The sequence below is a fragment of the Anguilla rostrata genome, chromosome 9 (genome assembly GCF_018555375.3).
Source record: "Anguilla rostrata isolate EN2019 chromosome 9, ASM1855537v3, whole genome shotgun sequence".
Taxonomy (NCBI): Eukaryota; Metazoa; Chordata; class Actinopteri; order Anguilliformes; family Anguillidae; genus Anguilla; species Anguilla rostrata.
The window spans coordinates 42,908,997-42,923,110 of NC_057941.1; the positions used below are offsets into that span (position 1 = coordinate 42,908,997).

Consider the following 14,114-nt stretch of genomic DNA (forward strand, 5'->3'; position numbering starts at 1 on the left):
AATAAAGCTTCATCCATCCTTATCTCATTTTCTTTGGCTTTGATCTTGCAATGTTTGCTGTACATGTTCAGCTATTTGTTATTGCTGGCTGGTCAAGTGGTGCAAACATCCGAAAGTTTCCCCAAACACCGCTAAAGTTTCAAGTGTTGAGAAAAAGTTTAGAAAATAAAATGTTATTTATCTTCTTTCACTCTTCCAAATGATTATTTCATAAACTTTAATCTTTTCGTTATAAGCTCCAGAATCCCAGATCTTCTCACGCCATGTCCAACCCCATGCATCAGTGGTAACCAACCCTGTTCCTGGAGAACTACCATCCTGTAAGTTTTCACTCCAACCCTAACAAAGCGCTCCTCATTCAACTGCTAGAGACTTAATTGAGCTGCTAATTAGTAGAATCAGGTGTGCCAAATTAGGGTGGAAATGAAAACCTACAGGATGGTAGATCTCCAGGAACACGGCTGGTTACTACTGCTATACAGTCTGTGTCTATGCACCGGCACAGTTGGTCTAAGTCTGGGTTGAGATTTAGCCCTCTCTTTGGCTCTGTTCTCAGTCCCCACGTGTCCAGTTCCATTATATTAAGTGGCCATAAAAAGCGATTCCTATTAGAATTCCATTTTCGAGTCCCCCTCCTGGTGATAAATGCACTCCCAAAAACATCCCTGCCTGGAAATCCACTTCCATCCTCTCGGCGCTATAAACCCTGACGGCGTTCCACTTTATCACGTTACCAGACGGCTACTTCCCCTCCAGAGGCCGGCGGTGAGAGGGGACCGGACCCACAGGCCGGTTCGGAGGACGAAGCGCGGAGGAAAGGGGCGGCGGCCTCCCGGCGACAGACGCACAGGCAGACGGGGCCCTCTGTAGGAGACTCCACGGGGGCCCGCGCTGACCGCTCAGCTTCCAGCCCTCCGCGTGCGTCTCTCCCCCCGCAAGCAGGAGGGGAACCGGGGCGCAGTTTCAGGGTGCGGAGCGAAATCAGACACCGCATCAACTGAGAGAGGGGGGGGGGAGACGGCCCCCTCGGGCTGAGTCACGCCGAAAGCACGTCCAGTCAGCTCTCTCCCAAAACAAAATAGGGAACTGTTAACAATCGCTGGGAACCCAAGAACTGTCTGGTTATCAGACAATCGCTTTTCCATATACAATCTCTTTAGTACAAACGAAAGGACGTGCTTGTCAGTTTACCATCGGACGTGTGTGTGAAAGGGATTATGAAAGAAAAAAAAAACCCCATGAGGAATTAACATATCCCCCCCCCCACCCCCCCCCATGCAGAGAGACCTTTTGCTGGGTCACATGAGAACAGCTGTGTTTCACAACCCGGGTTGCAGTGATTGTTTCATCGTACGAAACCACAAATCTCTCAAAACTTCCAGCCACAGGTCAGCTGGGGTGCCACAGCTTTTGCTACAAATGCAATACATGCACACGTTCATCAGCAATCCTGTCGTAAATGGAATTTAATTACAGGATACAGTATATACAGACTCACGCATGCAGTACTGTATATGCTTTGTTGTGTAAGATCGCCACTGGGTGCTCCAGAGGATAAACAACCGAAGGACAACACATTACACGAAGGCACTCTTTGAAAATGGGAACAAAAGACCAATCAAAAAAAAGGACGTAACAAAGTATGTCAAAATATCAGAAAATTGCGCAAGACGGCAAATAGAGTTCACTTCCAAGAAGGTCCAAAGCACTCTGCGGAAAGTAATAAAAGAGGAAATGGAAAAATAATTAAAAGCCTTTATCAATTAAGACTTTTTAATTATTTTTCCATTTCCTGCTTTATTACTTGCTGTAGAGTGCTTTGGACCTTCTTGAAACTAAGCCCTATTTGTCAAATTTTACAGGTGTGAGACGCAGGGAAGTGGATGCGTAGGCAGTAGGCAGTGAACGTGCGTGTCAAATATATCACACTTCTGCAAACTGCCCCCTGAATATGAGAACCGTGTTCAGGCTGACACAGAAGCCGGAACACAGCGTGGAGTCCTGCACAACAGCGGGCCTGTCTGCGTTTGACCACGCGGTAAAATAGCCAGTGTTAATTCGACTCTAACAGCAGGGACCATGTGTGCTCTGTAAGAGCTGCTTAGAGGTGTGCAGTCTTGATTTGAATGCTATTTGCACCTTGATATACCGGAATATAGCCTCTGGGAGGGAGATGCGGCAGTTCCAGTAAACACCGTCATTTGCCGCAAAGAGAGAGAGAGAGAGCGCACCCGCACCAGCACGAAATCAAATAAACGAACAGCTTCACCCTTCCGCCTCACAGGTTCCGGGCGAAAACAATAAACTAAAACATCAAACTAAAATGACAAAGACAAAAAGAAGTTTAAGAATTACAACACGCTTAGCCTACCTGTTCCTTCCTCCTCGCCTGTAATAAGCCCTGTGAGATATGCGTACACACATTGGCCTAGTTTCAATCAAAATTCAACCCCTAACTTTAGTTCATAACTATTAAGTGTTGGTTTGGTGAGTTCACCAGTCAACAAATTAACTTTCCAGGCCGTGTCTGCAAAGGACAAAAGCAAGGTTTGCAGTCTAAATGTAGGGCAGAGGTTCACTGAATACAAACCAGCCTCTTCCTCTCTGAGCACACACACTTGCAGGTGCACTTTGCCATCGAGGGCCTGCATTCATAAAGCATGTGATCCTAGAACTGATCCTAGACCAGCGCTCTTATGAATACAAACCCAGGTGTCCCTGGATTCTTCACTGGAGCCTGTGCAAGCTTGGGTCCCGGTCGCCATAGCGTCGCCATGGCGACCCACCCTGTGTTAATGCTACATTGATCTTTGTGAATTTTTCCCAGGACTGATTTCCCGCCGTCTGACCTGGAGGTGGGGGTGGGGGTGGGGGTGGGGGGGGGTGGGTGCAGGCAAAGGCCACGCAGAATGTGCGTCCTCACTGTTTGAAGCGCACATCCTGGCCCCCGCTGTTGTCAACATGGTGACACAGGGTTGAAGCCCCCCCCCCCCCCAACTATCACCACCGCCCCTCCCACTTCCTCAAACCACTGGGGGTCTAGATGGCCCTCCTCAGCCCCGTTTGTGTTCGCTTCACAGAGAGAATCTGAAAGCAAAACAGACCTGGGCGGATGTGTTCTCACCACAGATAGAGCCAGCTGAATCATCCAATGAATGAATGCCCCTCAGGTTGTTTGCTTTCCTCATTGTTTTCAGCTTGCGAAAACATTGTTTTTCTGGTCAACAGCAAAACTAGATGACTCAAATAAGCACATCAAAGTGGGTATAAAAATACAAGGGAAGCCAAAGCATGCTAATTTGCTATTTACAGATTTTTGAATCTTTTAATGTTTGAAATGATAAGCATCCTTTGATGGGGATGTCATGGTGACACTGCATGGAAGTCCTAAACAGATGGAGACTATCAGTGGGGACTGCACTGAGTAGATCTATCTGGTGTATCTATCAAACTTTTGGAAACTGCCACACTCCTACTATTGTGTCAGTAACTATATAAAATATATAGCCTATGGACTAAATTGAAGCCCCAATCTTCTTTTTAACTCAGGCGTAACGTTTGCCAACTACGTAAGTTTGGATGGATGCCATTTTTAAAAAGTGATATAATGTGGCTCTGTTAAAATCATACAGGACGCCACATTTTGTTCGAGTCTATTAATATTTTTCACTGCATGCCATTCATTTTGACACCTGCCTTTTGTATGAAGTCTTTATTTAAAAGATTATGAAAACGGCAATTTAACATTTTGCACGGCTGGCTGGATTCAGGCGGGTTGCCATTTTTTCTTTCTTTTCTTTTTTTTTTCTTCAGAATTTCCATAATCACCATTTAATTTGCTGGAGAAATGCTGGCAGGGGCCACTGCTTTTCCCGGCTGACTCAAGCTGATGGGTTGCCAGGTCCACCGGGACTGACATAGCACATTCATTGCGTGATGTCTCGCATGCAAAGATCCTGGAGTCTGAAGAAAGGCCTAGGAGCGAATCGATTGCACTGTCAGCACAGGGGGAGAGGAAAACTCATCAGGAAGGTGTCATAAACCCATCAGCTGTCGTTCAGACGCTGGCACACCTGGATGCAGTGCAATTTGGTTCAGAGACTCTGAAATATGGATGAGGCTTAGCGCTTCTCTGTCCCTTCAGCTTTTGGTGAACATCCCATAACCTGATCTCCCCCTTTCCCCCCCCCCGTACATAAGGGCTGCGCGGTTGCTTGGCGCACATCAGCATCGCCGTGGCAACAACGCGGCCACCTGAGGGTACGCTCGTCAATCTCCCCCCGTTGTTTACCGCGGCGCTCCTCGTCCCCAGGACCCGCGCGCGGGCGGATCGACGGGTCGGAGCCCCGCGTGCGAGCCAGCGCCCGCGTTGCCCCGCGGCTACCGCTGTCGCGGGCGAGAGGCTTTTCCCGTTTGAGAGGCTGGCTCATCGATTCCGCTAACCGGATTATTGGGATGGCATGCGACTCCAAATGAGGCGGAGATTAATTAAGGTTAAGCCTGCCCTGAACAGGGCTCACGGCCTGCGGGGGGGGGGGAAGCTCATAATAACAGCATCAGTATTCATTAGGCTGGCCATCCCAACCGACTCTTACGCCTGCTCTAGACAGACCTGTGGATCTCATAGCAGGTCTGACATTGTAATAACTGCTCTCTCTCTAGCAGGTGGCAGTCACTGGTACTACATAGCTATTACACAGTGGCTATTACAGTGTGATAGAGTAGCTAGAGTTGATCAGTAATTTAAGGGAATATCAGAACATCAAATACAGTACCATACAAAAACGTTTTGTAACGATATGATACAAGATATGACATATAATGTCCCATATGTTTAGCTTAATTAAAATAACCACGCATGGCTACATTTGCGTGGGGTCCAAGGCTGTATTATAAGGCTATATGCTGTCTCATGATAACCTTTCTTTTGTTGCAAACAGAACATTTCTGAAGATGCTATCTAAATGGCTTCGGTTGTGACGCAATTTTCTTTTTTATCAATATACAAACTTCTAAAAGTAAGCAGACATATCGTTATCAGTGAATCATCAGAATTTTCTGGTGACAATGTGGAGTGGAATTTTGTATGGTGAAACCATAATGAATACACAGAGGACATTCACTTGGACTTCAAAAATACATGTTCAATGACTTTAGTTTTACTTTTTTTTTCCCTTTTGAAAACCTTATTTGACATTCACCCCATGTCCAGCTACATTCAACCCTGCCGGTAACTGTACATTTAGACAACTGATATGCAAAATTTGATCTACACTATGTTGACTACTCATGGTGTACTGCTTGGTTACGAGAGACAATGCAATTGAACCCATGTGTGAAGTTTTTTAAAAATTTGAACTGTTTCATAGGAAGAAGGGGTTGGCAGTGTATTATAAAAAAAAGCAAGGGACTGGGCTTGTAACCTACAGTGAAGGTTACGGGTTTGATTCCCAAGCAGAACACTAAATTGCTTCAGTATATGTCCAGCTGTATAAATGGAGACTGTAAAAATTTGTATAAGTTACTCTGGATAAGAGGGATAAATGCAAGAAATTTTAAAAAATGTAAAAAAAAAAATGTATACTATGTACAATACGCGCTACAGAAGTTAGCTTGTTGCATAATCAGAAACACAACACACAATCTTCAGGTTCATGTATATGTGCAGAGTAAAATGTACATTGCTAAGCGAACTCTTACAGAGTATATATGGCTCCTGTTGGACTCACATGTACTCTGTTAGAGTTGAATTAACACAGGAACCACATACACTCTGTGAGAGTTTATTCTTATTTGTACAATGCACTGTGTAATGACTATTATCATTTTGGAGCCACAGAGACATACAGTGTGAGTGAGGATCAGCTTGATTGCATTTCTTATTGTACAATATGGTCCACCACAGAGAAATGGTGGATGACAATAAACATGCATTTATTTTGACAGATTGCTAATAAAGCGAGAAAGAATGGAAAGCTACAGCAATATATCTTGCTGTGCAGTGCTGGTGACTGCCAAACAGGATATATTGTCCTCAGTTGCCGACAGAGTCCAGAGTGAACAATGCCTTGTAGTATTAGGGCGGGGGCATTTTTCATAAATGGTTGTCATTACAGTTTAATTAGTGTACAGTTGCACTAAAGGTCTCATTAGAGTGGAATTGCCGTATAATTAATGGCACCGAAATTATCCCCAAGCCGCTCGTGAAGAAGTGACGTCTGAAAATCTACCCAACATGGCTCCATTTAGGCTGATGAGTAGAATATATGAGCCTGTTTCCCGTCATCGTGTTTAAACGAGAGGAGCGAAAAGGCTTGGCTAATACTTACCCCTTAGGGTTTAAAAACTTAGCCAGTCTAGTGATCCACCCACCCATGTGTCATGTGTAGTGAAGAGGAAATACACTACATATGACCAAAAGTATGTGGACACGCCTTGGTCTGGGGCTGTTATTCATGGTTTGGGCTTGGCCCCTTAGATCCAGTGAAGTCAAATCTTAATGCTACAACATAAAATCACATTCTAGATGATTCTGTGCTTCCTCAGTGGTTTGCGGAAGGTCCTTTCCTGTTTCAGCATGACAATGCCTCCCGGGCACACAGTGAGGTCCATATCGAAATGGTTTGGTCAAGAATGATGTGGTTGGAAAGCCAAATGCGAGCCCGGCCTAATTACCCAATCAGTGCCCGAACTCACTAATGGTCTTCTGGCTGAATGGAAGCAAATCCCTGCAGCAATGCTCCAACATCGAGTATAAAGCCTTCCCAGAAGAGTAGAGGACGATATAGCAGCAGAGGGTGGACCAACTCCAAATTAACGTCCATAATTTTGGATGAGATATTGGATGTCAGGTGTCCACATACTTTTGGCCATGTAGTGTCTATTGCATAATATGTTTTGTTTTTCTTGTCAAGTTGTCTGAGTTGATTATCCAAGCAGCAGAGAGATGATAGGCGTAAACACCCCTTCTCCTGTTATGGTAAATAACAGCCAATGGTATTCTCCTGCACTTCCATTACCTTAACTGTAACTGCATCTAATAAGCAAAGTGGAAACGGTGCCTGTGGCCTTGCAGGGCGTCTGCAGAAATTCCTTAAAAACAGAGCAGATACTTGAACCCATATTCATAACATTCAAAGTTCAGCTTCCACACCACTGCAGCCAAAAACCTTGCAGTCTGATGACTGATGCCTCAAAAATGCATTAAAGATCTGAGACGTAGGACATTTCTGTACTGCAGACAGAACAGTTTTTTAAACTCCTGTAGTTAAATAGGGAGTATGGAAGGAACACAAGAACTGGGTAACAGGTGAGTCTGAAGAACTGCTGGTGACACTTCAGGGTACACCTCCCTGTCTTTTTGTAGAGCCACTGTAAGACAGGGCTGTCCAGTCCCAATCTTAATGAGCACTAGTCCTCCGAGCTTGCAAGGATGCTGTCCTGAAGACAAAGACAACCCCACCGCCCCCCGCCCCCAAACAAGCCTGCCATGTCCGCCCTGACCTTTCACAGCTGATATTAAGCGCGATTGCACGGCTTGTACTGAGAAGGTAACCCCCCCCCCCTTGCGTGGCGAGGGGGTGCGGGGGGGTTGCCCGGGGGCATGTCTGTTCTCGGCTCGGCAGTCTTCCGCAGTCCCGGGCTCCTTAACAGCAACTGACTGCAGCCCTGACTGCCCTGACTGCAGCCCTGACTGCCCTGACTGCAGCCCTGACTGCCCTGACTGCAGCCCTGACAGCCCTGACTGCAGCCCTGACAGCCCTGACTGCAGCCCTGACTGCAGCCCTGACTGCCCTGACTGCAGCCCTGACTGCCCTGACTGCAGCCCTGACTGCCCTGACTGCAGCCCTGACTGCCCTGACCGCAGCCCTGACAGCCCTGACTGCAGCCCTGACTGCAGCCCTGACAGCCCTGACTGCAGCCCTGACTGCCCTGACTGCCCTGACTGCAGCCCTGACAGCCCTGACTGCAGCCCTGACTGCCCTGGCTGCAGCCCTGACTGCCCTGACTGCAGCCCTGACTGCAGCCCTGACAGCCCTGACTGCAGCCCTGACTGCCCTGACTGCAGCCCTGACTGCCCTGACTGCAGCCCTGACAGCCCTGACTGCAGCCCTGACTGCCCTGACTGCAGCCCTGACTGCCCTGACTGCAGCCCTGACTGCCCTGACTGCAGCCCTGACTGCCCTGACTGCAGCCCTGACTGCAGCCCTGACTGCAGCCCTGACTGCCCTGACTGCAGCCCTGACTGCAGCCCTGACTGGAGCCCTGACTGCCCTGACTGGAGCCCTGACTGCAGCCCTGACTGCCCTGACTGCAGCCCTGACAGCAACTGACTGCAGCCCTGACTGCCCTGACTGCAGCCCTGACTGCCCTGACTGCCCTGACTGCAGCCCTGACTGCAGCCCTGACTGCCCTGACTGCAGCCCTGACTGCAGCCCTGACTGCAGCCCTGACAGCCCTGACTGCAGCCCTGACTGCAGCCCTGACTGCAGCCCTGACTGCAGCCCTGACTGCCCTGACTGCAGCCCTGACAGCCCTGACTGCAGCCCTGACTGCAGCCCTGACTGCCCTGACTGCAGCCCTGACTGCAGCCCTGACTGCCCTGACTGCAGCCCTGACTGCAGCCCTGACTGCCCTGACTGCAGCCCTGACTGCCCCTGCCACTCTTCTGCAGCGGCCTGTCGCACTTTACACCGCTAACAGTTAGCCGGACGTGCTAAAGCACGATGCGTTTCCTACAAACAAAACTCGCCATTTCCATTCCTGAGCCTCTCATAAAAAAATGTCTTACCTTGCTTTTTAGTAACGGTTTAATTTCTCTATTTAGGTTGGATTTTGGATGTGGTAGTAGATGTGTAACCGTGAACGTGGGGCCTTTCAGACGTGGACATTGATTGTGGTGTAATCTGGTGCAATATATGTCTTGCTTTGAGAAATCTGAACATCAATGAATTCATCATGAACTTAGTCATATGCTCTATTTTACTCCATGAAAATAGTTAGTCCCAGTTATTCCCAATTCAATCTACTCAATATTTTCCCTTCATGCAATGGGCCCTTGAGATTAGCCTCTGTATCGTTTACACCCTTCCCATGTTTACCAAGAGCACTCCCACTCTTCCATCCTATCAATCTTGTATTATGCTGGGTAGTCTCACAGCAGGGAAAAAATCATAGCTTTACTGTGGAAATTCTCTAATCATTATTCACACTTCAATGAATTCTAAGCTTTTTGAAAACTGATTATATGGTGCGGTCAATAGAACACATTCATGGGGTTCATGTGAAAAATGCTAATGTCTATGTGACAACAGCTCCTAAACTTAAAGAAAGTTCCGCACCCAATGTATTTGTATTTCTTACTCTTAGCTGAAAGCAATAAAATTTTGACAGCAAAAAACACCCTTGGCGCACACTAATTGGGCGTCTAGGCCCATCATTCATGCTTATTTAAGCGGTGTGTTTCCATTAAGAACAATCGACATTGACAGCCAGTCTGCAAAGGAATCTGACTTTTCTTCGGCTTTGTGGGCAATTGGAAAATGTCACATAATAATATAATACACAAGAAGCTAATGATTCCAAATTTAAATCTCTGACTGTTAGCAAAAGCCTCTTAGGTCTTACGAGCATTCCACAGACTGAAGTGAATTATTATGCTTTCCAGCAGAACATGGAAGCGGATTACAAAAATCACCTTCATGCATAGAAAAAATAGTGTATATATAGCCCTGTGATGGATTGGTGACCTGTCCGGGTATATTCCTGCCTCTTGCCCAATGCATGCTGGGATAGGCTCCAGTCCCCCATGTGACCCTGACCTGGAATAAGGAGGTTAGATAATGGATGGATGGATGGATGGACATATATATGAATAGATGGGTGGGTCATTGGTTCATTATTGCCCCATTATTAAAAAGTATGAGAAAACTTTATGAAAGGACAACATTACTATGTCAAGTGGGGTAAAAGAGTAAAAGTCTGGATCTCTTCCAATTTGGTGGATAGCTGGAGCTATTTTTAGCTATTACCACTGTGGTTTAATCTGCCACACGGATTGAAGTCAAATCTCTGCAAATCCCTGACACGGAGATCGTTATTTAGCATAATGGCGTTTATTGTTTGCGAACGTGGAATGTGAAATGCGGCCTGCTCGGTTTCGCAGGCTGTGGGGAAAGTTCCCGGTAAGAGCCTTAGTGCTAATCAGCCTGCCCTCCGGACGCACAGCGCTTCTGAGAGCGTTGGTGCTAATCTGCGGGCTTTAGCATTGTTCTGCAAAGAGCCTCTAACACAAAGCAGGCGAGTGCAGGCTACTGAACACACAGGATGGGGCCTGCGCACGCACCAGGCTGTAATGGCAGCTGCCTATCGACCGGCCCGCCAGCGCGACGCCTGACGTGCGGCTTACGCCCCTGCAGACGGCTCGTTACCAGAGGTAGCATCCGAGCGCTGGCGCTAGCTTCCATTCTGAAGCATCGCAATGGTCAGAGCGCGCACGTACTGTTAAGGGGGCACAGAGGCGGCTTTGCTGCTCTTATATTACAAACAATGCATCCAGTCTGTCGCGTTGCTGTCTGCGTAGTGACACTGGTGTACCCACAGTAGCTTTTTGGCGCAGCTGCAGCGTTATGAAGGCATTGCTCGTGACGCACTTTGAAGAGTGCGTCGCTGTGACGTTCGTGCGCGTAGCCGGGGCGCTGTGCGGTAAACCACCCCCCCCCCCCACCACCCCCCCCACCCCCTTCCGGTCCAGGTTCCAACTCCACGGACAATGGCGGGGACTGGAGCGGCCAGGCCAAGCGGGAACACCACCCCCCCTCCCCCCCCCCCCCCTTACCGGATAGCCCTCTGTTTTCTTCTGGCACCACTTCAGAAGAGCGTTCCTCTTAGATCCTCCGTACTCCCGAGCCAGGGCGGCCAAGGGGTCTCTTCTTTCCACACTGTAACCAGGACAACGGGGAACGGTCACTCGCCACATCTGGAGCGCGGCGTCGCTACGAGCCGCCGCCGCCGCCGCCTGTTCCAGACCCTTCTTTTTTTCTCCTTCAGATTTCAGATGCCGACCCCCCCCTCCAACCCCCCACCCCTACCCTCACCCCCACCCGCTCTCTCTCCCCCAGGTCAGTTTCCGGCACGGACAGCCTGAACTTTAATTACAGGGTCCCGGCGGTCATGGGAAGACAGGGGGAATGTTAGCCACGGCTGATATGAGGAACGCTGACAGCACGCAGCCGGCCTGCTTCCTAATCTACTCCGCCCCGCCCCGCTGTGCCGCCCAGGAGCCAGACACCCCTGATTTAGGTTACTGGTTAAAGCCCGGCATCATAACAGCTTCATCAGACGAAGGACAAGAGAGAAACAGTTACATAATTTCAAACAGAAAAGCTTCCATAGTGTTCAAAGTACAAAGCGCAGATATATTCAATCGGAATGACATACCCATTCAGAGTATGAAAACATTAAACTTTGGAAAAAACTACAGTACACATGTATATGATCATATATAATATTTAGTTAAAAATATACCTTCCAAATACCTTTTACAATCAAATTATAAATAAGTATTACATCAGTAAGCAGTAAGCAATTACAGCATTACAATGTGACATCTATGCGGCTAGGACATGCAATGACATCACTGGGTTGTGGATACGGCTTGAGGGTTATGATCGCGATTAGCATACCACAGTTTCGAAGCAGATGTGGAGCCAGAATGAGGGGTAGGGTAAGGGCTGTGATTATTCAGAGCAATGCAACTGAATAAAAAAATAAGTTATGGTTCACATTAGTAACTGTATTAAGCTGACATAGTAATAACACAGTAGGTACAATCCTAATACATTGTAATTACATAGTATTACATTTCTACCGTAACGCGCTTCTATATTGTTTTTAATACCTATTCAATACATTTGTGTATCACGTTCATAATATAATACACAAATATAGGCCTTTAGAGGGATTTAATGACAATTTAATACCTTAAAAATATTCTCCGCCAAAATTTAGCCCATTTTCTACCCCTATATTTTCTTTTGCTTCAAATTTAGAATGTCCAATCATACCTGTATGATTATACTTACAATACACAAGGGTTGATTTGACAAACCAATGGGCACCTCACTGCACCACTGAGAAGTGCTTAAGCTAGACACTCTACCTGGTCAGCTCAAATTTGGCCAAAGTTAAAACATCTATAGAAAGGTTAGCATGGAAGGTCCCTCTATCTAATGCTCCTGATCCTTTGTGGGCTTGTGAATGTCCAGGGACACATCCTGTGTGTGTGCGTGCATGTCTGTGTGTGTGTGTGTGTGTGTGTGTGTGTGCATGTGCATGAATGTGCGTGTGTGCGTGTGTGTGCATGTCCGTGCGCGCGCGCGTGTGTGTGCGTGCATGTGTATGTGTGCGTGTTGGCGTGTGTGTGCACGTGAGGGTGGAGGCCCACCTGAGCTTGCTGTTGGCCTTGGGGTAGGAGGAGGTGCGGCTGCTCAGGGTGGCGGGGGTCTTGATGACGGACTCCAGGGAGGGGCTCTTCCTCATGAGGCTGCTGGGCTTTAGCTCCTCCCCCGGGCCCGACAGCCTGTCTGGAAACAGCACGGCCAGAGAGTCAGCGCCGCCTCACAGGACGGTCCCCCGTCCGAGAGAAAGCCCCCCCACCCGAGGACCTGCCAAATGAGGTCACAGCGCCCCGGCGGAACCCGACACGGCTGCAGCGCCGCGAAATGGAGTTACAGAGAGTGGCGAGACGATTTCAGTTACCGCCGTTTCCTCGAAGCGGAAAAAAAAGTGCAGCGATGGAGATAAGAATGCACTATCGGAGGCGTGACATCATCCGCCATCTCTGAGAAAGAAAGCATCTCCGTTTCCTATAAAATCGCTTTAAAGCGCGTAAGTGGGAAGAATGTGCCGGAGTTATCTGGCCTCCCGAGATATTGTGAGCGTAAATCACGCCCGCTGAGAGTAGCCCGGTTACGCTGGCAGCTGCGCGCCGGCTGATTCATGGCGAGCGATTAATAACGAGCGGCAGAGATGCAGATAAGCGATGAGATCAGAGAAGGCCTGCCCCACGTCCGCGCCCACGGGGGGGTGCGTAATCGCCCGTCTGGCCAAGCAGAGTGGGCAGGCCGGGCGGGCAGGCGGGCGGGCGAGCGGGTGGGCAGGGGGGGCTGGGTAAACACACCCAGAACTTAACGACCTCTTTCTGAGGACTCGCGGTTTTTGGGTTCTTTACGACGGGTCTGTGACGGGCGCTCACCGTGAGAACTCCAGGTTCTGAAAGGCCGGCACGTACGACGCGGTGGCGGCAGGGTCGTATTGTACCATACGGCAGGGAAAAAAACTCAAACAAACGCACAAGAAACCATGATGGGAGCGGGGTCATGTCGTGCCACAGAGCAGGAAAAGAAACCAAACGCTTGGAAAACTGTAATGAGAGCAGTTTCAAACTGCACCTGAAACATGATTTGCCCTCTTCATTTTTTACAAAATAAAACCATTGTCTTAGAGGACGACTGGGATGTTTCTAGTCCCAAATGAGCAAAGGGTAAATATTTGGATCTCAAAATGACTGGGTTAGAACCAGAGTTTGGTCGAAAATTTTAAAAAATATTTGAAAATGATCCCTGGGAAGAAGTGTTGTTCAGGCACTGGCAGTTTGAAGGCTAATTTATGGATGCTTGGTCTGCCCCTCCTTTCCCCAGATGACATTTTCTGTTCCAGTGGTTTTTAAACAAGAACAGAGCAGCACAGCTTTAACAAAAGCAGAGTCAATTATATTTTTTAATGTGAACAAAGATAATGTGTATTCCCCCAAGTACAGTGGTTCTCAAACTCGGTCCTGGGGGACCCCTGTGTATGCTGGTTTTCATTCCAACCTCAACAGCAATCCCAGAATTTTAACAAGCTGTTAATGTTTCTTAATCATGTTTTAGAGCTGGAGTCCCCAGTCTTATCCAGAAAGGGCCAGTGTGGGTGACACACTGATCCTGATTCTGCTAATCAATGGCTCTAGTGATGGATTAGTAGAATCAGGTGTGTGCACCCACACTGGCCCTTTCTGGAGCCCCAGCTCTAAAACATGAAAACCACCTAATTAAGAAACCCGGACCAAGTTT

General features: G+C 48.1%; 1 protein-coding gene across 1 annotated transcript in view; it reads right to left on the minus strand.

Annotated features, from left to right (window-relative positions):
• specc1 (sperm antigen with calponin homology and coiled-coil domains 1) overlaps positions 1–14,114 on the minus strand; it is an 88,118-nt gene that overhangs the window by 15,038 nt on the left and 58,966 nt on the right. The window contains exons 10-11 of the mRNA XM_064349542.1: positions 12,446–12,584; positions 10,838–10,940 (exon numbers count right to left, since the gene is read on the minus strand). Coding sequence (XP_064205612.1) covers positions 10,838–10,940; positions 12,446–12,584 — 242 coding nt within the window. The remainder of the gene's footprint in view (positions 1–10,837; positions 10,941–12,445; positions 12,585–14,114) is intronic.